General features: G+C 44.4%; 1 protein-coding gene across 3 annotated transcripts; it reads left to right on the top strand.

The window, feature by feature from the left end:
* The first annotated feature begins 3,257 nt into the window (after positions 1–3,257).
* Positions 3,258–25,552, top strand: MRPS18A (mitochondrial ribosomal protein S18A). 3 transcript variants are annotated; one of them, XM_068939483.1, is made up of 6 exons: positions 3,258–3,556; positions 3,810–3,841; positions 7,260–7,364; positions 14,533–14,656; positions 15,467–15,533; positions 24,788–25,552. In XM_068939483.1, the coding sequence occupies exons 1-6, from the start codon at positions 3,457–3,459 to the stop codon at positions 24,930–24,932; spliced, it is 573 nt and encodes a 190-aa protein (XP_068795584.1). In that variant the 5' UTR covers positions 3,258–3,456; the 3' UTR covers positions 24,933–25,552. The 3 variants fall into 3 exon arrangements, with proteins under 3 accessions (XP_068795584.1, XP_068795586.1, XP_068795587.1); XM_068939485.1 differs by lacking the exon at positions 24,788–25,552 and adding an exon at positions 20,354–22,571 and having other exon boundaries at positions 3,370–3,556; XM_068939486.1 differs by lacking the exon at positions 7,260–7,364 and having other exon boundaries at positions 3,377–3,556.
* Positions 25,553–26,297: the final 745 nt, after the last annotated feature.

Below are 26,297 nucleotides of genomic sequence, written 5' to 3'. Positions count from 1 at the left end.
AATGTTATTGTAATGCTCTTTTTGTAAGTACAGACTACACGATAGAATAAATCTGTGAACCTGTGTCTTTCTTGTTACAACTGAGTAGCCCCAGAAAAGTTCTCAGGATTCGTGGTATTTAATAAATGTACATGGCTAAAAAGTCATTTTTAAGAGCTCAGTGACTTTCCTAATTTAAAATCCTGGATGATCACTTGTCCGTCCTGAACACACTTCTATTGCTTTTGATCACCCAACGTCAAATTACAAGTTATAATAATAGTTTTAGACATTTTACAACCTACTTGTCACCAGATTTAGAAGGTTTCCTAATTTTTCAAGGAGGGGGAGGGGAGGCAGGCTGTTGGATGCAAATAGTGAACACTGACCTGCAGTGACCCCTTCTGGAAAGCACCAAAAATGTAGCACTGGAAACAAACCTGTACTGGTCTGGGGGCGTGTGTGGGAACTACATGACCTCATAGCTTTTTTCCATCTCAATTTCTGTGACTTTCAATCATGTTTGGCTGGAACAGCCTCAGCCTTCGTAAGATCTCCGCACAGCTAAGTTCTGCAGCAGATATATCCATGTCATCCATTAGCATCCAATAGACCACAAAAGGCCCAAAGGGCCAGAAAAGTTTCTTTGTAGGTGGAAGCAGAAAGCAGTAGTATGCTATAGTGAATAAGAGCAAAACACATTCCATTTCTCAGACAAGAACAAAACCCAGAACACAAATTAGTATGAAAAGGAAAACAGAGACTCACAGAACATCCACAGTGTCTGGTCCCAAAGCAGTTTCAACAAGGGAATACCATTTCTTTGAGAACAGTGCCATAAGATCGTTAGACGCCATAAACCATTAAGATATTAGTTGCTCATCTAGAAAATGATACTTCCTTGCTTGTGACCAGCCCCACTCTTCAGAGCACGGGTTCAATATGAATTCAAAAGGAAAAGCATTCATTCCTGAATGACCAGTGAGATCCCATTCCATTCCTTGGAAGTGTCTCATCCAGTTCTATCTAAACTGGACCCTATGTAGTGCTGACAAGTCACAGACTACAGCTGAACAGACTTACGGGAAGAAAGTTACTTTCTTTTCTCTCTTTTGTACATGGATGTAGTATCCTGGGCTATTCTTCTTTTCCCCTGAATACAAGGCCTTGATGAAAAAAAACACATTCAAGAGTATCTGTAAGAAATCAGAAAAAAGACAAATTTCCAAACTTGGAAAGGGATGATGGGCTTCAACCCAAATTGGCACATGCTTTGTTTGTCTCCTTGGGACTTGATGGTCCGCATTGCTAATAGTTATTGTAGAAAATACTCACAAGGCAAAGAAAACATCTTGGGGGAAGACAGGATTCATTCTTCCCACAGACTCCAGTACTTTAGGAAAGCAACTACTTTTCGTCTTTGCATTAAATTATGTATTGCTTAAATTCCTTTAGGAACAGAATTTGGTGGAAAGCAGGGAGAGCAAGTGGAGTACTTGCTGTGTTTGAACTACCACCGACATGGTGACCCCTTTCTGTTAGGCCACAGGCTCTCCCATAGTTCTGCTGAAACACCTTCATAAAAAGTCAAAAGACACTGAGAAATCCTTGAACAGCCCCCTAACCCTCTCTGTTCCCTCATCTTTGTCATGGTGAGCCACCTTGTGCTACTAACTGCTGGTTTCCATCGCACTGGAAACACTCAGCCCTTTAGTTTTCCCTATCACATGAGGCAAGCCATCCAGAAGAAACTGGATTTAATTTAAGCCATTAAATAAACTCTCCTGTCAGGTTGCTGCAGCCAAACTCCTTTAACTAGGATAAAACTCTATATATAAAAAAAAAAAAATCAGAAAAATACATGTCATCATTATATCACTTTGCCTAGCAATGTTTCTTCTTCTCATAAGGAAGTTACTCTTAGATAAAATATTTTGTAAATATTTTGTTTGGCTCTTATTTTTAAGCTTTTGGTCAAGCTAAAGATCATCCTGCTTCTAGAGACAGCTATACAGCATAATGCAGCAAGAGGAAGAGGTCTTTCCGGCTAGCGTTCTTGCTTGTTCTGTAACTGAGATGGCCTTTCACTGCTCGGCGCGCATGAGAGCCTGGATAGAAGGTCTGCCTTCACGCCCACTTCTTTGGAAAGTCCCAGCGTTGACTGCTTAGAACTACCATGGAAGAGATGTGCATTAATTTTCTGTCAGGCTCTCCTGTTCTGCAAGCTCATGGGATGATCATTACCACTTGAACAACCTGCCTGGTTTTATCAGGAACTACATGAAAAAATAAAAACTTTAGTCCTGCTGCCCAAGAGGTGTATATATTTTCAAATTGGGCTGTAAAAAGTGTAACAAACCAAAGGAAGGAGGTGGAACACATTCCTGGAGTAGCAAGGTCACATTTTGCTTTGAATTGTTGCATTTTACATTTACATCACTACTTATATTTTACCTTACGTTTTAGCTAGAAACTCAGAAAAATGCACAGTAGGTCTTACAGGAACACTATTGACTACTGATGCAAGAGAATGGCATGAATGATCATCAATGCACATGAGACACAAATATTTCTCTCTCACTCCATCAGTTTTGCTTACAAGAATTTTTTAAAGCTTTGAAATGACAAAGAGAAAGTCACCAAGCACTTCGGAAAACCCATGAACAACCTTTGCTATTGAGTATTGTTCAACTCAACCTCCAACACGCCAAAAGGCTGTCCGTGAAGATGCAGCATTCCCATCCAAAATAAAAGGTATGTTTTCTCGGTATCTAAAGCCACAACCACCTCATATACCCCTGCAACATGTACTCCTAGGCTAAACCACTATTGCTCTGCCATGCCATCCATTCTCATTTTCTCCCTGCTTCTACCTTAAGGCAGAAGGAAGCTAAAATATGGAGGCATGCCAAGATGATGGAAAAAGTGCTCTCTCAGCAGACTACAAGGCACCTGAAACCTGCCAAAAGCAAGCTGTATTCATCCAAAAACAGAAATCATCTAAACTGGGACAACTAAAGGCTAGAACAGCGGATACAGCCTGAGAGCACACGGCCTGCCGAGTTACACGAGCCAGTGCAAGTACACGCAAGGACCTCTGCAGCCCTAGCACATGCATATCTGGAACAGGCAGATTTGAAAAAAAGGCCCCTTCCTCACCCCCTGCAGCCAGCCTGAATTATCCCCAAAGCCTGACTCCACACAGGGCTCATCCAGGCAGAGGAACCTCCTCCCTAAACCAGCTTCAGCCAAACCATCCCTTGGCTCCTTCTCTCACTGCAGAGGCCGAAGAGACTCGGGAAGAGCAGCAGGAAAAACCCTCAACCCGCCCAAAGCTTCCCTCCCTCTTCCCTCCCCAAGTGACGGCGGCGGGGCGGGGGAAGGTAGGAACTGCGCAACAAAATGGCGCCGGGAGGCTAAGGGCCGCCTTCCCGCCGGCGCTGCCCCGGAGGCGGAAGTGAGGGCGGCGGCGCTAAGATGGCGGCGCCCAGCTTGCTGCGCGGGGGACTGAGGCGGTTGTTCGCCGGCCTCGTCGCAAACGGTCGGGCCTCGCCGCCGGCCCGAGCCCTCCGGGAGGGTGAGTCTGGGGTGAGGGAGAAGCCTTGGGCGCGGGGCAGCCCCGGGGCCGTGGCGGTGCCGGTCGGCACCGCCACGGCCCCGGGGCTGCCCCGCGCCGTACTGCCTCGCCGCGTCCCCTTGCCGGCGGGAGAGGTCGTTGGGGGAGGCTGTTAGGTTCAAAATATATTTCTTTTTTCGTGTGCCTCTCGGGGGGGGAAAAAAAAAAAAACTTACTTCTCTCAGCTTGAGTCTTTTTTTTTTTTTTTTCGCAGTCGTGGAAGTGACCGAAGGCAACACGACCACAGTAAGTCTGTCTTTTCCCGACGGTTACCCGCGCTGGCGTTTTTGCCTCGTTCAGAAAGATATAAGCCACCAGTTTCGTTCCTGGAGTCCCTAAAGAGCGAGAGCGAAAGGGAAGATGTCGCAGGGCGCAAAGGCGAAACAAATGCCAACAACGTGTGTTACGCCTGCAGATGCCCAGGTGGATGGTTAGGCTGATGCCCGGGCGGATGGTTAGGCTGCAAAATGCCTACATCATCCCCCCGACGCGTTTTTCTGGTGATGGGATCTGCTGAGCCAAAGCTCCTGTCAGGACCACGTACGCCTGTGAAACCTGTCACCTTGTCGCGCACCTGGTAAAATGGGAAGCCCTGACTGGGGGCGTTCAGTAGCTGAAACACAAAAGGCAATTCTTCAGGTGCGTTTGCCTTTTTTTAGGGCCGAGGCAATGCTAGTTGCCGCTCTTTAACTAGTGTGGGCAGACACGAAGTCTGCCTGTTAATTTTGTTGTTTCACCTTTGTCTTGGGGCGGCAACAGCATGTGCTGTTTCAGGATTGTTCTGTGCCGCTTCTCTGCCGTGCATTTCACTTGCCCTTTTTTTGGATGTGTGTTATACTTGCTAATCAAGCTGAATTGGTTGTGTACCTTTGTGACTGTAGGTAATACAAAGCTTGCATTTTATAACATGTTTGTTAGCATGTGTAACATATTCAGTAGCATATTTCTTTTTCCATGAGAAGGGTATCAGAGCAAAGCAGGAGCCTAAATTCTAGGAGGAAACTGCTTCAGAAAAGAAAACAGAATTTCGGGAGTAACTGATGAAGAAGAGCATTTTCTCTTCTACAGTTTAACACAGAAAGGAAAATGACCAAAGAAGTAGAATTACAATTTTACTTCATTAGCGCTATCTGATCTGTAGCACTTTATCAAAAGACTTGTAGTTTTTTGAAGAAGCATGGACGTTACTGGGGGAAGAAGAGGATTGAATGATTTTGTTCACGTTATATATGCTAATACTGGAACTATCTATATTTTAATTAGAAACAGGCAATACAGATATTTTGAAGTGTATATACGCCAAGGGGGAGGGTGGAAAAAGAAGTATTTGAGACTATCTAGAAGGCACTGCATTAAAAGATAATCTGTGAGTAATAATAAAGAGGAGACAGGGTTTCTGCTTGCTCATGAAACACAGGCAAAACTTGATCGTGCCTGTCATTGAAAGTCTGAGTTGCCTTCTTGTCCGTATTTAGGTTAGTGAATAGTGTCATGTTTGAAACCTGAATGGAGCAAGTCACTTATATTTTAGGTATATCATATCACACAAAACCCTGAAATTAGCAAGACCTCAAGGTTGTCAACAAAAGTAAGTTTAAGAAGTGATAGTAGATGTGATGGGAAGTCTTTTTTTTTTCCTCTCAAGTGCATAAGTTCTCATCTTTTTCCATATACCTGGAGAAGAGCTTACAGCGTAAAATTGTTTTAGCCCAACCTAGCAAAGTATATGTTTTTGCTAGAAGTGTTTTCTTGTAAATAGTAAAAGGAGGAGGGGAGGAAGAGAGGGATGGGGATAGTGGATTGCTATATTTTGCACTCATTTCATGTGTCAAGTGGGATATAAATTATAATCTCACAGACCCAGTGCATTAATTTAGGCATGAAGTAACAAAGGTATGCATTGCAGTAGCCAAACCCTTTAGAAAAATAATTCTCAACTCTTTGGTCCGTTGTAGAAACGGAGGAGACTTGTAAAGTTCTCCTGTATAATATCCTAGCATCGATCCAAGATGCATCAGATGAGAAAAACTTGAACGAATGGTGTGAACTGATGAACTAAAGGGTTGATATGTTTCCCAGCATATCTTCTGGTCGCTTCACGTATCCTACCAACGCTACATCAAACTTTTGCAAATCCTCATCATCCTATGTGCTCTTGCTCTTATCAGTGTTGACGGAAGTGTTTGACATGAACCAGATGAATGAATCTCAGGGAAATCTGGATTTCATCAGCATACTGTGAATGCAGAGCCCTTATTTTCTCGTAGTTTCCCTATTAGTTCTCTAAAAGAAGAATAAAAACTGAGTGACTTAAAATGTGAGAGCCCTCAGTAGTTGGGGAAATAAATTTCAGAGTACAGTTTTTGGTAATTATCTCAGGAAAAGTTGATATTGACATACATACCAAATCTTTATTCGTTCCTAAAATGCAATTTACACTCAAAGTACAGTCTGAAGCCAGACTGGCAAGGATCAAGGCCCTGAGGGAACCCCATACTCTGGCTTCCCAGAAAACATATCCGGGATTTCTTTTAAGCTCTTTGCTACTCAGAACAAATCTATTAATCCAGATTTATCTGGGTCTAGCCTAGAAGTTTAAAGATCTTTGCCTCCTGCAAAACCCTGGCATAATGGAAGATCTTTGGCATAGTGTTTCCAAATTCTGTTCTATACTTGTGTTTTCCTGCCTTTCAAAAGCTTTCTTGCCCTACTTGAGGTTGACAATTGGTGTTCAAAGTCTGTTTCTTGATCTTAATTTGACCAGTTAAAACTCCCAAAACGTTCTGGAGAAAAGCTGGCTAAGTTTAATTGTCTTTTCTCTCCGTTCAGCTGTAAGTTGAGGGAGTTCTTGCTTATATTCATAAGTCCTCAAAAAAAAGACATGCATGCACTTATATAGACTTGATATTCTTGACGCTTCTAGGTTTAGAAAACAAATCTCTCAAGTTCTTCCCACACACATCTTCCATATTTCTTTGCATGTTACTTTTAAGAAAACTGAGTGTTAGATGTCACCACTTTGTAGTGATATAGAAAAGATTGTAAAATAATCTCCTAAAAGCAAAGGAATTTTTCAGGGAATTAAACTGGATAAAATATTGATGTATTAAAAAGAAATCCCTACAGACATCTTCTAACAGGCCTTTCTTCAATTTGACTTTTGCTCAGATTTCTTTCTTCTTGGTGATTTATAATGTAGCAGGCCCCTGCGTATTTTGGCCTACAGCGTGCATCTGCTATTCAGTGATATTCTCATATTCCCAGCGCAATTTTAAGACTTTTCGCTAAAGGGCCACTACAATTGGAAGACATTGTGGTCTGAGTGACTACTGCAATAAATGGAATTCAGACAAGTGTTTCATGTGCTTCGCGCTAATTGTGAACTGGATTGGATCGAAAGAAACATATACAGGAACTTACCAAATGGGTCTTCTGTGCCCTTTGGATTTGTTTCTTTTATCCACAGCTTGTGTATATCCACAGAGCTTGATCTGTTTGTATCTGAGTGAGCTGTACAGTGCAGTTTCTGTCCCCTTAACATTTGTTCAATGCTGATCAATGTGTTGTGGACTTGATCGAAAAGTATTCGTCAAGTCACAGATGCGTGCAGAGGTCTAAACTGGAATCTTTGCTTGATCATTTTATCCTCTGAATTGTTTCTTAGATTGAAGGGAGAATTATAGAGGATGCTGAGGTGCCAACTCCTCCTAACCCCTCTGGCCAGTGTCCCATCTGTCGCTGGAACCTGAAGCATAAGTACGATTACGTGGTAAGTGTGATGATGGAGAGTTTCCCCATCCCCACTAGTTAAATACTACTCTCAGATCTTCATATTGCACAACCTGCCACTTTCTCGTTTGGCTGAGCGTAGTAAAGCTAGTTAACCCCACCTCCGTTTCTCTTGGATGTAACAAGAGCTTCCTGCATAGTAACTGCTCACTTTGGTAAATGGCGTTCAGACTCCTTTGGTTCATCTTGGAAATTACAATTTTCTCTCCATAGTATTTTCCAGAATTTTTCCTGGAGGCCCTTTTCTCCCTTTAGGGAGAAAGGAAGAGGAGTTCATATCGAATAGGAAGCTTGCAATTATGCACATGCCCCTTACACGTGGCCATCTGATCTGAGGAGGCCATATGTCTCCAATGTGCCCAGCTGCCCTTCAGTGTTGTAGTTCTAGCGGTTTCCAGTTGGAAAACAACATTTAGTCAACTGATTCAAGCCTATTCCAGCTCCAGAGGGGCCAAAAGACCTGACTCGGTCCATTGTGTCTCGAAGCACTGCAGCTTTTCATTGGGTCGTTGTCTACTAAGGCAGTTACTGTTTTACATCCCTTTTAAAGCTTTTGATGGATATGGAGATGACCATACATGTTTGCATCCCTTTCAACAATGTTTTCATCCCTCTCGGCAAAGGAAATACAGATTTGATTGAAGCACTGACTGCAGGAATTACTAATGAAAAGTTTATTAACTAACAAGACGATTGTTAACACTAAATGTGGAAGATGGCAGGGAAATTCTTTAATACGTTAAAAGAAAAGCACAGCAGTCAAGAGCACTTTTGAATAAGGAGAGTGAGACAGAAGATGCAGAATGTAGCTTTACAAGAGATCATTCAAACACAAAGTTTAAAAAAGGACTAAGTGCTCCCCCTTACAAGCTAAAAACACAATGTTGGAAGTGGAAAGGAAGAAAACCAGACAGGAACATGCTGTTACTAAGATAAGGCAAAAAAAAAAAAAAAAAAAGCAGCATAAGTTAATGTCAATAGGATTAGGGGGATACAGATACAAATACATCTGGAGAAGAAATACTTGTGAGAAAGAAAGTCCGCTAATGAGAGGAGAGGCGGACTAAAATACAGGTTGGCTGCAGAATGACTAAGCTGTTCACTTGCAGTCCTGACACACACACAAGAAAGAAAAGTTACATTTGAATAATTAGGTAGTAATGGCAATATTGCAAATGACTACTGCAAAACAGCAAGAGAATAAGCAGGTACAGAAATAACTTAAGCATTGAATTAGGTACAGACCAGCAGGCCTGGATTGCGTGTAGCCCCCAGAACCTTAAGAAAATTAACTAACAAATATATTACTTCACTTGCAGGGTTTTTTTCAAAGCCTGAACAAATTTTAAGGAATTACCAAGTGCTTTGCAAATAGCAAGTGAAATACTGAACGGTTGAGAGAGGAAACAATGATTCTGATGATTACCACTTGGTGAATTAAATGTGGAAAATTTCTTAGTACAATGGCATCGAATAGGAGTAAACATAAATCACCTGCTGGATAGGACTGCTTATGACTCATGAGTTATGAAGAACATGAGTACGAAAATAGTGCCAGACAAAATATTTAAAATTACTCCAGGCAGATGAAACAACAGTTATGAGATCTAAATGAAATATCAGGTTAGTGTCTTTCAAAGCCTGTATTGCAGAAATGACGTTGTCTAGGATGTGAGTGTTGTCCGTGATTCAGGCTAAGGCCGGATACAATACTGAACAATGAAAAAGACAGTGGGAGCAGGTGTTTGGTATTCTCTGGTCTGGTATGCACAACAGTCTGGGAAAGCTAAAAATACACTGAATTTGCATGGGATGATAAATCAGAATAAATGACAAATACCATTAAGGTAAGGAGAGTACTGCAAAACCAGATTCAAATTTTTCTGCTGCCAATATTTCAATGCAAGACTTATTGCAAGCGAGTCTTTCCTCCTTCATGATTGTTGAACTTGGCGGTGATCAAAACAGATTAGTCACTTACACGGGAAAACACTTTTCTAAGGTTAATTTAGTTTCATGTGGTTTTTTTTTTTGGATGCAAGGAGTCAACAGCACCATTAAACTAGCTAGCTCTCTGCAGATCTCCAGCAAGCACTCCATGAGTTGCACGTTAACCCCAGAGAAACTATAAACTGATGCCCAGTGATGAAATGAGCAATGGGAGTAGATTACATTTTGGAATTTAATACCAAGACTCATATTCTCCTGTTTTCTGTGGCGGAGGACTCTGCTGCAGATAGAGATAACAGGGCTGTTGAGAACAAAAGAAGTGGTTTTAGGCAAACACATGGTGTTGTAGAACCCAAGTTCCAGGTTTAGAAGTAGGCTGTTGGTCACAACAGAGAATGTGAAGCATGAGCCTTAGGTGTATTTGTACGATGAACTAAGATTATGCATTTTCTTCCATAGTGAAGTTCAGTTTGGTTCCTCGATCCTGATTTCTGTGACTCATTAGGGAGGTAAGAGAAAACTAAGCACTAGAAGAGATTCTTGCGAATCATTGTTTAATTGAAATTGTCCCTAACAAATTTCTTTTCTTGAGAGACAAGCTAGGAACATGTCCTTCCTGGCTGTCATGCTGGTTTAGAATGTATATGCATCTTGATTACGTACATATCTACTACTCTTGCTGCAGGGCAGAGGGCAACCTGGACAAAAAGCTAGACAGCGCAGTGTGAATTGGTAAATCAAAACTGTAGAAGGTTCCTACCTGTATATTTAGAAGCATTCCTCTCTGGAGCTGGTGGGTATTAGGAGAAACTTCATTTCTGGAGCAGCTCACTTCCTCTGCTTGAATAAGTCTCTTATGTGTGTGAATGCTTTGCACCAGTCATGGATTTTCAGGCTTTGAAATGTTCAGGTGAATAAAATTCTCCCCTTTTTCTGCACAAAAGCTATTTCTGCTGGTGTTTTTTTTTTTTTTTTTGCTGCAGCAGTGATGAGTAGCAGAATCTTGAAATGCTCAAATAGTGATATGCAGACATTTAACTCTGTCAGTAATTAAACAGTGACACGATTTACTCAACAGTGGTTGTGAGTGGCCTGAAGTCTTTAAATTGAGAACAGCTGTTTTTCTTAAGGATATATCCTCATTCATACAACATAATCTGTTTGATAAGAGATCAGAATAAATGGATTGTAGTGGTTCCTCTGCGATTTATAATTTGATAATCTGAGATCAGGTAGTTGCATAGAAAGGAAAGTGTGAGCTTTCCCTTGGGATGCTTATAATTGGACAGAATAAAGCACTATGAAAAGGCAAGTGTTGAATTAGCCCCTGAGGGAGCTGGGTAGTATGACCTCATAGGACTTTCCTTTTGTCATGTACAACTAGCACAGTCTAAAGTAGTGGCATAATGAGTTACTTTAGCTGTCAGAGAAAGGGGGGGGACCAATGTCGCCCAAGTTATTAATCAACTGAACAGGCATTGTGAACACAAGCAGGTCATGATTCCAGCCTGCCTCAGCTCTGGTGTGGAGGGCAGCAGTTGTCATTGCCCGTTCAGTCTTTAGCCTCTACTGAGGCTGAGAATAAAGAAGTCCATGGTGCAGATTGCCACTGTTTATGGCTTGGGTACGTCAATCCACTGAAACTGAGACCTCGGTTGATTTTTTGTAGCCACCTAGTATCCATTGGAGCTTAAAAAAGGTGTTGGTCGTTGTCAAGACGTAACTGGACTGGAACCTGCAATCCTGTTACGAAAAGCCTGGAGACTGGTGTATAGCTCCCAGGAGTAAGGGAGGGTGGAAAAAAAGGTAGATTCTTATGTAACCTGAAATAATGACTGACAGGCTTGTCTGGTACAGCCCAGTACTAGTTTAGTTACACAGACAGAATACTTCTTGGGGTAAATGAAGGTTTTAATGGAAGACATATAACCAGGCAAGGAACTTGGGTTTCAAAGTGACTGCAGATGCTGTGCCTCTGCATTTCAGTTGCCATCCATTCACAAGAATGTGCTGGGCGTAGTGTTTTGTTTATCTAGTTTATCCAGCCCTTTTAGAGGTGAAGGCTAAACTTGTTTTTCCTTTTCCCCCTTATCCACTTCAAACATCGTTAGTCTGAGCAGGCAGTAAATATGTCATCTTTCTTTGGCAGCAAATAGGGGAAACCAAACTGCAAGTTTTGCCTATTAGCCCTAGATTAATTCAATCCAAGTTGTTTTCATCAAATGCTGCAGATTACAGGGGTGGGAATCTGGGTCCAGCCCCTTGGGAGCTGTCCAGTGATTAAAGCAAATCCGTAGTTACAGGCTTGGCTGTCTACTAGCACAAAATGTGAATTTCATGGAACATGACGGCACCATGTGAACTTGCCAGACTTTTTTTTTTTTTTTTTCCCTCGGACTGTTCTGCATACTTGTTCACTTCCCTCCACAGCTGCCCCTGTTGGCTGTACCTGTCTGCTTTCTCCCTGTGGTAAGATGCATCCGTGCGAGTATTCTGGGAGAGGCACCTGCCACGTTAACTGTGGGGGTCTTCAGAAATGGATACACCTTCTGTCCAGTGTGCAGCATTTTAAGCTAAACAGCCATGAGCGTTAATTGGGAGCTGCAGCGGCCAGGACATAGATGATTCAGTTAAGAAATGACTGTCACACAAGAGAGGTTGGTCAGCTGGTGAGCTGTTGGTCAGAGATGATGATAGAGAATGGATTTTCCTGATGTTTTTTTCAGAGGGAGAAAAAGATAGAATATCTCCCTTTGCTTCTCACCTCCTCCTTTTGCATAGAAGCACTTGATAGCAACCCTATGGATCCATGAGGCGTGGTGGTAATATGAGAAAGTGCTTGGACCACACACACCCTAGGCACTCCACAAGAGCCTGTGGCCTACTTAGGCCTTCATGGCTGCAAAGACTGGAACAGCCTCAAACTTGCCATCAGCTCCCTCTTTCCTCTTCCCCACAGAGGAACACAGCAGGCTAAGAGAAAAGTCTAGAAAGTTTTTCTCCTTCTAAGCACTTGGAACTGAACAGCCCTTTCTCACTTAGTGAAGTGAGATGTTTATGCTAAATGGCAAATTGAGCTGTTGGTGATCTGGGGAACAGGATAGCTAAAGATGGAAAAACAAGGGACAGTCTTGCTCTGGTTTCCTGGATCTAATCCAGCGCATTTCAGGAGCGGCTGAAAGTCAGTGCCCTTGGACCGCTTGGCTGGCCTCAGTCCAGTTTCTACCAACGCAGTTGGCACTAACTGGTCCCCTGGTTACTGTTCTCATTGGCAAGGCCATGCGTTAACTGGGCTGAGGACACTTCACTTCCCTTTTACCCATAGATGGCCTCTCAGGAGCTCGCTGCTAGTTGCCCGGCTGTGCACTTCTTGTTCTTTGGATGCAGCATCACTCCGTATGGTGGTTGATCTGGCATTTTGTATCAGCAAAAAGTTGCCTAACCCATTGTGTTTTCAAAGGAGCTGGATCGGAAAATCAGCCAGAATGCATTAATTTTAGACAAGCGGAGGTAGAAAGGAAGCCAGATAAGGGAAGAGGGAAGTTGTATGTGATGATGATACTAGCGAGGGTGGGATTGGAAAAAAAAAACCCTAAATTCTGACTACAGCACTTGTGTGACAGCATCTGTCAGAATCTGTCACGTTCAGAAAGCCATGCTGAATTCTTGTGGCTCGCTTCAGAGCTGAGCTTGTGCTGTAGGGGAGGAGGTATAAATCCTAGATAGCTAGGTTTTCAGGATGTTCATTTTATATCGTTGTGATTGTTTGCCTTTACAAGGGCAGTAAATGAAGCTAGACACGCTCCAGGGACCTCTTTGTGAAAGAGAGAAGATAGGGGATGGAAGCAGGTTTGCAAACAACAGGCAGAGTCAGGGTCACCCATTGAGAAAAGCAACAAGCATTCTTTGTTCTCACATGTTGCCCCAGACCGGGGAGGGGCGGGGGGGGGGTGTGTGTTAAGCACTGACATACCTGGCTTGAATTCTCTCATGCTGTGGGGGTGCCTGCAGGCATGTCCCTTCCAGCCTGTAAGCAGCTTCTGCATGGTCCACCTACACCAACTATGAAAATGTTTACAACGGCAACGGAGAAATAAACTCTCAACCAGCAGCAAGTCTGTCAACAGATGGAGGAGAAACAAGCACAGTGTCTCCAGAGGCCCTTGGGCCAACTTATGTTGATGTCAGCATATCAAGGGGACCTGCCTACGTTGGCCTGAGGGATGCATCAGCAGCAGTGCTGTGTGTGGAAATGGAGAGCACGTATCTGAATGTCAGGCTGTTTTATTGTGTGCAGTTAATGGTACCCTCTTCAACAGCTGTTTTGCTGTGTTTAAAAATTTGTTGTACTGCCCTTTGATATTATCTGATGCTAGAGATCCCTTAATTTTTTTTTTTATTAAGAGTGCTTTATGCTTCCAGAGCTCTTAATCTGAAAGGTCAACAGCAGTGTAATCTAAATGATCCTTGAATCCTAGCCGAACCCTCGGCACGCTCTGCGTGCGCCTTCCATCCAGCATGGCTTCAACAGCCCCACCTAATGCACGCACAAAGGACTGAAGACAACAATTTAGGTCTTTCCCATCACAGCACGGTTCTTTTCTTATGAAAAGCTTCCTCCTATGATATCTTGGAGCATTTCCCTGCTCTCCACCCCTTCAGAGAGACATGAGGGAAGTTCCACCATGGGAAACTAGATAAAAGACTGAAGAATAGATAGCAGGGAACAATCCTGCTCTAAGGGAACAAGGAAAGGGCCAGAGGTGATCTAACATATCTGTGACCTTTAGGATAGCAGCTGTGATGGCATTTCAAGTTACATAAACACTGTCCATCTGTAAGTCTTGTGTAACTGTGCCTGAGTACCTAGGACACAGATTATCGTAGATAGAATCTTGGAGCAAGGGACAGTGAAGTAGCAGAACTTGCAGCTGACATAATGTGTTTACACTAGTGAAGTCAGGGGAAGACTCGGACCATCTGAGTGACCTAACTGAACTAAGCTGGCAGGCAGAGTGACGGCAGGCGAAAGCCACTTGTTGTCAAGCTGCAGCCAAAATGCGTAGGTAGGGATTATTGTTTTGTTTTGCTTTGTTTTGAGTTCTGTACACAGCTTGAGGGTCAGCACAACACCTACGAATCACAGCACTTAAAGTAGCTGTAGCACTGATGGGTTTGCCCTTCTCTTGATCCCTCAGGACGTCTTGCTGTTGAGTCAGTTCATCCGTTCTGATGGAGGAATGCTGCCACGGAGGATCACAGGCCTCTGTCTGGAGGAGCACAAGAAGATTGCGGTCTGCGTGCAGATGGCTCACCGAGCAGGTACCTAGACAAAACCCATACTGGGGATAATGATAGAACCCTTTGAGAGGGTCTCCCGCCCCATTAGTATAACCTGGTGAGATTTCATTGCCCAGTCACTCAGCAAAATCGTTACGTACCAAGTGCTGGGACGGGACAGTGGATCAGGAACTACTTGTTCTCCTTTCTGTATGTCTTGTCTTCTGCTTTAGAAGCAGACGTTTATCCCTGTAGAGAAGCGTACCGTGCAGAAACATGTGGGAAATGGCTCAGATTGAAGTAACTAATGATTTTAAGCATCAGCCTCTAAAATGACTTGCTTTAGTGCAAGCGTGGCCTTCTACCCCATTAATAACATGTGCCTGTCTACCCTCTACCATACAAAGATCTCTTTGCTTTATCCTAGTAATGGGTCCCAGGCTGACCTAGTCTGCGTACTGTACTGATCTGGTGCCTGAACTGTATCCAAGTTAAATGGACTGAGAATTTTAATAGTCATATTTTCATCCTGGATATGGAATCTGACTAGACACCGATGCCCTAGATGCTCTTTAAAAGCCTCTTCAGTGAGCCCAGGTGGTTGTGCCTTTCGTTGTGTATTACTTCTCAACACAGTGCATCCAGCAGAACCTGCTGGCTTCTCTCTGGCCGCAGTGCAGGTTCACCCTTGACTAAAGAAAAGAACATCCCTTCTACTGCGCTTGAGTTTCTGCTGTGCTGTCCCAGTGGGGAGCTGGGTTGTCTAGCTTATGAGGTGTAATGTAACTTCTGGATGCTGTGGAGGCAAGGAGGCACTGCAAATCTTCTCATGCCTTTCTTTTTCTATCTCAGGTTTGTTGCCAAACCACAGGCCTCTGCTTCCTGAAGGGCATGTTCCCAAGAAACCCAAGCTTAACAGGTGAATAGTCTTGTCTTTCAACCTGTCTTTTTCTGGGACTAGTTTCGAAGAGGAAGAGCAGTCCTTTGTAACTGGGTAGAGCAAGCCTCAGGCAACAGAGCCCATAAAGAGTATGCATAGTATTTTGGAGAAGGAATATCTGTCACTATCGTCTCTTGTCAATGTTTCAAGGGCAAACCACATGTCATTCAAAGAATCCATCCACAGAGAGCTAAAACGGCTGCACATGTTAGCTTGTGCCCACTCCTCTTCTGCTGCACTAGCCTCCTCATCACTAGCAGGGCAGTCACAGGAGGATGCCCCAGCGATGCAGTCTAATCACCCTACAGCAGGTAGTGCAGAAGGGTGCCCAGGGTGGGTACCAGCCCTGAGCTGGGGGATGAGCAGCCACAGAGAACCTGTCACAGGCCTGTCTCACCCTCTACCCCATCCCCATTTCCCCGCCTCGGCTGCGCTTAGTAATTCGCCCTCAGCCTGCCCTTCCTGTGTAACAAGCTCTCTTCCCCCTCCCGGGGCTGAGTGGCCCCTGGCCTTTGGTGGGCGAACTGAAAGCCTCCTGTGGCCTCCTGCGCCTTGCTCAGTGTTAGGAGGTGCTAATCCCCTGTTTATGACCTCACACTCTGTTTCCATGGGGATGTCAGAGCGGTTTATGAACCTTGCATTAGCGAGCCCAGGGGTTACCAGAGGCCACGGGCCTGTTGCTGGGAGAGCTTAGGCTGCAGGGCTGGGGGCAGCCAGAGACTCGTGCGTTTCAGGTCTGACTCCCTGCAGTTGAGATTGGAGAGAAGCTCTTGGAAATGTCCCTGAGATGCTGGCAGGCTATGTATTGGGTGAGGTATCACTGAGGATCAAATTAGAGGACTCTGCATTAGATGCAGCCCTGAGGCCATCAGATATTTCAGCTCTGAAATCCTTCTCGTTCTCATATCTTAAAAGGCTTTGGGATTCTTTAGTCACTGTGTCTATCTAGCAGCTGTGGGGTGGAGCACAGTATCTAGTTAGCATTCACATAGCAACCCTGCACAGCAGGTTCAGACAGGAAATGGCAAATCCTGTATCTTGCTGGAATCACACCAAGACGCCAGATCTAATGTCCCGACTCATATAAATTGTTCCATAGGCTATTAGTGACAAAGGACAGATCCTTCCACGTGCAAGTAGGTGTGCTGCACCTCTAATATTATATTTAAAGATTAGTATGCAAGTCCTCCCTAGTGCACTGCTAGTCCCTCCCCACACCGCCCTTGTTTTTTTCCTTCAGCAGGGGAACATAACAACTGGGATGGGGGCAAAACTGGGAAAAAGATCTGGATGGAGGCAAGAAATGCGATCAAGAAATCAGACTGGGAGTTTTATTGGTGGGGGGAAGGAACTGCTCAAGTGAGTCCTGGAGCCAGGAAGGAGTGCAGGGGTACTTCAGGAATGCTCCCTTGCACCTTCCTCCAGCCTGGTAGGGCAAGGTGGCCCTCACAGGACTGAAGGGTATCCACATGCTGAAGACACTCAGCCTTCCCAGTACTTACTTTGGGAATGAAACCAGAACCCTCACCACAAATTTCCTGCATAAATGACTTGTCCAAATTTACCTTCTCTTTGCCTCTGTACTTGTTTCTAAAGCCTTCTGTAAGTCCATACTGATTTCGGAAGTACTCAGTCTGTGGTGCTGCCAAAGGTAACAGTGAGCTGGCAGGGGAGAGCTGGGGCAGAATTAGGCTGGGACTTTTGAGTGGAACAAGCTGCCTTTTTCAGTGCTGTAAGAACTTGACCAGCTCATCCTCAAAGCCTCTCTGGTTTAATAGCAGGACTTCCTATCTAACTGAGCACGTCCCTTCATTGCATTTTTGTCTGCTGGGTTTCTAAGTGCCAGTACATGAAGGGATCAAAAGATTCTGCAGGGAGCCTATCACAGCAGGGACTATATTGCACAGTTAACTGATGTATTTCCAAATCCTTGAGCTTCACCTCTCCTTGGGATGACTGTCATGGCTGCTTTAGTCCTCTTTAGCACTGCTTAAATGAGAGATGATAGTGCCTTTTTGCACTGCTGCTGTAGCCCTGGGAACACCAATGGGGAGTCACTCAGGTGCCCTATAATATGCAGTGACATGGGGGCACGCTTTTTGGGCCACTGGTTAAAGGTTCCAAGGCAGGAACACAGCAACTGCACGTTCCTTGGCATCAGTTTAACCAGCCCTTGTGCTCTCCAGCTCTGCCTGCCCTCATGGCTTTTTCCTTGCTCTACCAGTGGATTTACTGTGCATGTGGTGTTGAAATACACTCTCTTCCTCCCCTGTCTTCCCCCATCCCCCAAAAAAACCTGCTGTAGCCTGTCGGAGCTATTGAGTTGCCACGAGCTGCCTGAGGGACCTTTAACCTGGTCCGTGAAAGAACCAGAAACCTTGGCACAGCAGCTTGCCTGTTACTCTGTAGTGATGCTTGCACTGGCGGAAGAGGCGTCAGTCAATTCCTGGGCCCTGTAGGAGTCTGACCCTTCTTGACCAAAAGAAAGTAGTCATGAGCAACAGGCCAGAGAAGAGAAGTGGAAATAAATTGGTATCAGGGCTGCAAACTGAGATGGATAGTTCTCACTGGTGGCTAGTAGCATCCAGTCCACTGAGAATTTAGTCCGTTCCCCATCACATCTGCTCCATTCCTGCTCTCTCTCCCTCTCGCTCATCTGCCTTCATTCTCTTGCCATCAGGGGCTTTTGCATTGCACATGGGAGAGAATTTTGCGTATAGAAAACACATGATTCTTGCTATACTGTCCTAAAATAGGAAGTCTGGTGCAAGATGAAAAGAATAGGCAAAGAGCCCTGTAAAGGAGTATAGTCTGTCACTTTGCCCTGCTGAAGGACAGCTTGTCTCTCAGAGCCTTATCTGTATGTCTGTGGGCTCACCCCTTCTGCCCTGAAATTTCTCTCATTGCTCCCTTGTGCTGGGAGATAAGCAATCTGTTGTCTGAGTCTTTGCTCTGAATTTTAAAACCTTTCACTTTTTTAACTGAGGGACTTTTGAGAAGTCCAGATGTTACCCCACATACTTCTGTGAGAGTTCCCATCATTCCACCCCAGGAAGTTCCATCTAAACCTGAGGAAAAACTTCTTGACTGTGAGGGTGACAGAGCATTGGAACAGGTTGCCCAGAGAGTTAGTGGAGTCTCCTTCCCTGGAGATATTCAAAACCCGTCTGGATGTGATCCTGGGCAATATGCTCTAGAGGACCCTGCTTGAGCAGGGAGGTTGGACTAGGTGATCTCCAGAGATCCCTTCCAACCTAAACCTTTCTGTGATCTGGGGACAGAAAATCTTGCATGGAGCTGAAGAATGTTTTGCTGGATGTAGGGCTCTTGATATTAGACTACACCTTCAGCTGCCAGAGTGACAGAGCCCAGATGGGAGCCTGACATAACCTTAGGGACAGATTTCACTCACAGCACCTGAGGGTGAAGGAGGTTCATTGTGGGGAGTGTAACTTGAAGCATGAGTCAGAGCTCAGCACCTCGGCTACAATGTATACCTGAGCTCTACATACAGTTTCTGGATGTAGACTCTGTGGATGCTCTGTGGATTCAGAGTGTCAACCTCTGGCTGGCAAAAGTCTGTCAGATTGCTTCATTTGGACAGCAATTCCTTTTGTGTCTCTCCATTCCTGCAGAGTTCTGGCTGATGCTCACTCTGGCTAGGCTTCTTGCAGGGCTGCATCAGTATTGCTCAGAGCAGCTTCATCTGCTGCTAAAGGAGAAACCAACCAGCCTGATGAAAGACTTCTACTTTGTCTCTGCCCTGAAGTGAGGTTCTACCGAGCTCGGGACTTTCTCCAGTACACAACAGACAACAGCACAAATTACCCAACAGGTCATCTTTGTTCTTGAGGCATCTGTTCTTTGCCCCTGACACACAGACGAGCTATGTTCCTGGACAGAGGTGCTAGGGAAGTACATAAAGAGGTGCTGAGGAGCTGTGTTAACGCTTTGGGAGCACCAGAGAAGCTGCTCCTCAGTTTTTCCTTGGCTGCACTTGTGACTGTTTTGTCCAGGACATTTGGCCCGTATCGCATTCACCCTATCTGAAGCGAGCCTATTTCAAATACAATGTGTCTGGCATGCAGTGGTTATCACCTAACTAAGGATAAAAAGTAACATGCCACCACATGGAACTGTCAGCAAACTGTCTTGTTTTAACAAGTATTGGAGTATGCCCTGCAGTTGATCTAGTGATGTGAAGGGTGGCTGTATAACTCAGAACTCCCTTGCCTGCTCTGCCCTTCCAGAAAATGCTTTTCTGGTAATTACTCAAGGTTGTTTTCCACAAAGTGGAATCCCCACTCTACTTTCTGAAGTGGTTGTATTGTCTCCATTGTATGAACTTTGGACACCCAGATTTCCCTGCAGAGAGGTAAGAATTTCCCTGCTTTGCATTGGTAAGTGGTGGCGTGCAGATCCTGACTTGTTCCTGGTCATGCAACTTTCCAACACAGTATGAGATCATCTAGCCACACAGAAAAGGAGTTTGAGAACAGCAGAAGAAGGTATAATATGAAAGTGAAACGTCAGCTGAGCCAAGCTCTGGTCGTAGGGGAAGCAGGAGATGCATGAGAAGAGCTTGTGGTCAGAAATAAAGTGGGGAGCACTCCATAGCTCCTTGGTCTGGTCTCCCGCCTGTAGTCTGGACACTGCCTAGGTGACCCCTACCACAGTATTTCTCGTTTCTTGGGCTTTACTTCTTTGCCTTTTTGCTTTTATGCCTGATTTGTTTTTGACAGTGATAGGTTGTGAATGCTGTCTGTTAACTGCTTTACTGGCTATGGGCTCTTTTGCAGAAATCTGCCCATCAGAGTACCCACATACTCCATAAGCTATTTTGTCTACCTTCCTCCCCGCTCTCTTCCATAACATCTGTCTGCAGAACTTGGAGATGGAAAACTATTCAGGTTTGTTCCCTGTCAATGCAGGATTACTCCCTGTGGTTCATTTCCTGTGTTTGGCCTAGGCAAGGACTTCCCTGTTTCTGAGGGACAGTTCCACAAGCAAATTTGTCGTGCAGCCAAGGATTGCTCCCTCCTCTTCAGCCTGACTTTTCACTTCCATAACTTCCTGCTGTTATTTCTTAGCTTTGCCTCTGGTTTATGCTCCTGCCTGGCACGTTCCAGTTAAGTGCTGCGGCAACAAAATATTTTCACTAACCTGTAAGGCTGAGGAAGTTCTAAGGGATTTCACCAGCACTGTGGAGAGTGACAAGACTGTTCTCAGATTCCAGTCATGTGTGTGCAGGCTACCACACACCAGAACCATTTGGGAAGCCTTCAGGTGCAGCTGCAGATCCAACTTCTCTCCTTGCTTTCAGGACTGGAAACCTGAATAGCTCAACAGCTTTCTTTCCAGCATGGAGGTTGTTGGATGGATAGTGTGGACTAATTCTCTATCTGGAACAAACATTGACAGGCCAGCATCTGGAGGCTCTTTTAATGTGAATATAGTACTTGTTCAATTTGGGTAGGTCCAAAACACTGGTTAAATCAAAAGGACTGAGGGGTGTCACAGATTCCCTGAGCCTAGGCTCTGTCAGCAAGAGGTGCTATAGATTAGGGAGTGCATGATTTTGAGTGCTCAGCTGCTACTTCATTATCAGCTGCTTACTGGCAGAAGAGAAATTGGCACAGGTAATATCCAAGTTATTCCCTCCTCCATCTCCTGAACTGAAGAAGTTGCCATGTGTTAGGGGGGAGGCAGGTTCCCCATGCACTCCTCATGAATTATAAAGTTCTCAGGCTCTGTGGACACCTTTAGTCCCTTGGAGTAGAATCTGGTTTCACTGCTATCAGTGTTTCACTCCAGCAGCATGTGGTTTTTCTCATCTGCATGAAAACTATGCTGTGCATAGCATATGAATTCAAAAGCAAAGAATCAGAGGCTGCAGGTGAGCAAAGCCAAGAGGCGTCCTGGGAAGGGATGTGGCAGGGAGAAGACAGTCTTGCCAACGCTTTGATCGAGTGCTTCCTGCATAGTATGTAGCCCTCTGCCTTTTGCTCTTAATCCAAACAAGCGCCAGACTGAACAAGTTTAGCAAGGGTTCAGAAGTTCAGCTTCAAACTGCACCAAGATGGCCTCTGCCTGGGCTGCATGCAGGATGCCCCATGTGTAACTGCTTTCCCTTACCCCAGCATATGGAAGCCCTGTGCCTCTTCCTGTGTGTTAAGCAGCAGCCTCTAGCTGCTGGGAAGCAGTGGGAAGTGCTTCAGGGCCCTCCTTCTGCTCACTGGTTGGTTCCCTGGAACTTGATCTCCAACTACCGCAGAACTTTTAGGTGTTTACAATGACTGCAGGTGACCAACTGCAGCTGTTTCCGTGCCTTTTATGTCTTGCTATTTCCCATCAGGATTGGAAGTAGCTTTGCTCATTACCTCTTTGCACCATCACACACACTGGTGATGGAGACTGCAGAGCTATCTGCATATGCCTTAACCAAACTTCTTATCGGTGCAGCTGGAGTCTAGGGAGTCTGGTTGTTGCCTGGGTTCCTACTGTACCCCAGGGGCAAGCAGGGCCCTGACGTGGGTTGCTGCTCCTCAAGATTAGCAGTTCTGACCCTCTGCCCAGAAGGAGGGCTCTGCGCACTGAGATAACAGGCTATGAGACTGCAAACCGGTTGCATTTGGGATCCATGTGGAAGCTCTGTCATGACAGCCCTCAGCTGGCTGGGAAAATTCAGACCATCTGCCAGTGTGTGTTTGTAGGCTCTTTTAAAAACTCCGCAAGACAAACTAGGTGGCTGGATACAAGAGATAGTTGGGTGACTTGGCTAGAAAAGGGTGCACAAATTTGCAAAACACAACCTTACATGGACAGCAGAGTTTTCAGAAATGTCTTGCGTTAGGCAACATGTTTTGGAGCTTTTGTATGCGAGTTTTGTGGGTTGTTTTTACTCTCAGGAAGAAAAAAAAAAGTCTGTGAAACAGTAGGAACTGGGGTTAGTAAAAAAGGAGAAGGAACTTTGTAGAGTAGTCTCAGGCATCGGGCTTTTGCCATTGCTGAATCAAGGTATTTAAAAAAAAAAAAAAAAAGGCAGCAAACAAAATAGAACAAGTTTGAGGTTGGGACAAAGCAAGTATTAAAAGCGCTAAAAGCAAATGTGCTCCAGGAAGGGAAAGCGTCCAAATGTCTGTTTCAGCTAACAATGAAAAGCCCCAGCCTGCAGTCCCCAAAGGAAGCCAAAAGCCTGGACCAGAGGGCTGGATTAGACCTGCTCAAAAGAGAAATAACAAAAGCTTTAAAATCAGGCCATTACTAAATCCTCCTTCCTATGCAGAGTTCGGGTGTGCACTTCCAGCCCCCACACAGAAACAGAGGGGTTTCTTAAAAAGCCACTGTCTGTCTAAACCTGCACACAGCATTGATGTGTATCTCACATTCACACATTCATCGCTCTCCCAGTGAGATCATTTATTATCACGGGAGCACTTTCCCATAAGCATTTGGTCACGTGACCAGGACTGCACTTGGCACACTGATGCATTAAAACAATTTTGGATTTTTGTCCTCCTTCACTGTAACTGTAGTCGTGTGATATCAAAACTCGCACTGCAGACCTCCACCTACTGCAAGGGAAACGTAAAAAGAAGGGCCTATGCCCATGTGCCTGTCAAATACCCCTAAAACATCTCCAAAGAGAAGCTACCGTACCTTGTTTCTTTGCCAGATTCCAAACTAGGGAACTGCTTTTGGTATTTCTGAACTCCCATTGCATTTGAAATTAGAGACTGGAGTCTCTCTTACTTCCTGTCCTAATGTTGTTATGTAAGGGAGTCCACTATTGCACTATCATAACATTAAAGGTCAAAAGGGACTAATTTAACGAATGCGTACGATGGAACTTGTTCCATGCTCTCTCCTATATCTCTCCTGCTGTTGCTTCTAGGTGTCGTGACTATTATGAACTCCTCAAAGCAAAAGCTACGATCTGTTTGTGTGCAAAATACAAGTGGCTTCATTTCAGTGGCAGGAACCTCCAAATGTGGTTCATTTTTCAACTTGTATTGTTCAAGATTGCTGAGGAAGAAAAGTGCTAGGAAAATGTGCTACTGTTACAGAGACTGTAGCTGCCTGGCATCGCGAGCCTTTTTTGCAGATCTCAAGCATGTGCCAAGCGCCTTTAACAAATGCATTACATGGTCTCTGTCCAAAGTTCTTAATATCTCAAATTTGCATGATGCAAATAAAAGGTAACAAAGCTCTGTGGGGAGAGGATGACAGATTGAGGTTACATTAAGACCATGGGATTACTCAACAGAAGCATGCAAACATTGCTGGACAAAGTTTATCAGTCTGTTCCAAATTCTAATTTGTTGGAGTATTGTTTGTGCAGATTACGCGAGGGTTTTACTTTGGATCTTTATTGTCTGAAAAGACTCCTCATTCTCTAAGGACCTCTATTCTCTCTGTACTGGTTGCAAAAGATTTAAAGCCTAACCAAACTCCAGGCCACCCAGCCAGAGGGTAAGATTTCCAGTAACTGATTCTGGATCTGAGATCCCTTGCCTGTTTGCAAAGCCAAGCCTAAAACTTCAAAAGGTAAAAAACAAAACCTATTTGCCAGACGTTGCTCTTCATAGGGATTTGCAGTTGTGATCATTCCATTCTAGTACCTCTTACATTTGCAGGATGTGACTTCCCGCACCAGCAAGCTGGAATAGTGTACAGAAATACTAAAGCAAATTTGAGCACATGAAAATACATGACTAGACCAGAAACCTGTCTCATGCAGAAGAAAAATCTACTTGTGCACTGGAAGTAAATGAATCCCTTTATAGAGTTTATTTTATACTGAGCCTAGCCTTTGTAACTGGCTTACTTTATTCAGGGCAGCTGTTGAAATGACACCTCCCAAGAATATGGATGTTGGATGCATTCAGACTTGGAGTTAGATGTAATGAAGGGATTCAGCACTCCAGTTTAGCTACAGATGGACAACTTGCCAGCAGCTGGAGACTGCACCTGATTTATTTCATGATACTGGAACTTATGGCAGGTGCCAGCAGGTTCAATAAAGAGGTGCAGCTTAGAAGTTCCAGAACAAAAAAAAAATTCTTTTCGGTGGTCCCTTCTGAACTGAGGGAGCTTTGTCCATGGTTATTGCCACCTTTTAGAAAGACGCAATGTGGGGAGGCACAGGCTAGAGTGGCTACTCCTGCGTAAGGCAAAACCTTTTGTCAGTGATTAGTCTCAAAGTGAAATGTGTCTGTGTTCTGTTTTGACAGGTATCTTACCCGCTGGTCCGTCAGATCTGCAAAGCCCATCTGGAAGAGGGGCCCTAAATGGTGCAAAATTCCCATGCCAGTTGGACACCCTATACTAAAGGATAATGTCAAATATACACACAAGCCTATCTATTTAAACCACTAGGGCCCAATGGAACTGGCACAGATGGTGAGCACAGCTGTTTTACACTGCTCTGCCCTTTTTGCAAGTTTGTCAGTGCCCACAATTTCCTTATTCCAAAACTCTCATTAGTATCCTGTATTATCTCCAGTGAATGAGCAGTGATCTGCTCATCTCGGAGAAAACAAGAGCAGAGCAAAATTTAACATGCAGAAGGATTTGGAGGCAGCAGGGGACTTTTACCTAAAAGCCAGAAAGAATCTGATGATTTGTATGTATTTCATTATGGTCCAGTAATGAGTTTGGAGAAGGTTGTTTCCTCCTTTTTCTAGCAGCAAATGGTGATTCTCCATTTATGCGTGCATTGACTCAGATTTGCCTTGTGGGGCTTTTGTACTTGAGACAATGAGGGGAGAAAAAGCCTCATGCAGCTCAGTGCTTCCTTGGCAGTGATGCAACGTATGTTAATCACTACTGAAGTAAAATATTTTTATTATCTGAACTATCTATAATTTGAAGCAGAACACCTGTGGCAGTGGTTTCAGGTGTTTGGTGGCATGTGTGCATTTTACATGCCCTCTCAAGGATTCCTGGCTTGTGCTTCACTCCTGGATCTAACAAATACAGACTGTTGACATCTTTAACGACTTGGCCTGTTTTTTTCTCCTTGCAAATACATGTGACTCAAGTCTTCCGCATCAGTGACAGAGCTGCTTCCTACTATAATTTGGGGCTAGCAGATGTGCATCATTTTCTGTCGTATAGCTAAAGGGTAACATCATTTCTCTCTCTGTACAATACATCCAGGCATCTTCCACCTACTGACCACTTCTACTTGAGAAGTGCTAGATATGGACCTGGCAGGAAAGGCTCATTAAATTTATCAGGGACATTACTGCTTTGGCACCATTTCCTTGATATGTATCTGGGGGTTAGAAATCACAGCTTTTTTTAATGTACTGCTATTCCACTGAGCCTTGTATTGCTTTCATCAGAATCATCTGTTAATACCTATCGGCATGGACAGAAACAAAGGATGAGGAGAAGCCCCTGTTACTCAGGAAATCAAATTAGATTATAATGATTCTTTTTAGTCATACTTTGTGAAGTGGAAGTCCTAGATTCAGCCCCTTGAGCTGGCCAAGATCTTTTGGCTTTGGGAGACAGAGCCAACACTTCATTAATTATACTGAGATAAAATCTCTGGCTGACTCTCTCCATTTTATGAAGCTTTGAAACCTACAGTCCTTCAGAACGGAAAACATCTTTCTTCCTTCTGCACACAGAACTTACTTTATGTCTTCTAGTCCAGGTAGTTCGGCTTAGTGAGTTTTACTAATGGAAAAGACCTCGGGTAATGATTGCCTCGAGACAAATCTGAATGAGCAG

Source organism: Struthio camelus, chromosome 3, assembly GCF_040807025.1.
Source record: "Struthio camelus isolate bStrCam1 chromosome 3, bStrCam1.hap1, whole genome shotgun sequence".
Lineage (NCBI taxonomy): Eukaryota > Metazoa > Chordata > Aves > Struthioniformes > Struthionidae > Struthio > Struthio camelus.
The sequence above is the reverse complement of the archived record's forward strand: the minus strand, read 5'-3'. Positions and strand labels throughout refer to the sequence as shown.

What these genes read in the sequence shown, in the direction of transcription:
- MRPS18A (XM_068939483.1), top strand. Translation starts at nt 3,457, where the DNA reads ATGGCGGCGCCCAGCTTGCTGCGCGGGGGACTGAGGCGGTTGTTCGCC. An exon ending in CCGAAGGCAACACGACCACA is followed by an intron (nt 3,842 to 7,259) that starts GTAAGTCTGTCT and finishes ATTGTTTCTTAG; the next exon opens with ATTGAAGGGAGAATTATAGA. An exon ending in GCAGATGGCTCACCGAGCAG is followed by an intron (nt 14,657 to 15,466) that starts GTACCTAGACAA and finishes TTTCTATCTCAG; the next exon opens with GTTTGTTGCCAAACCACAGG.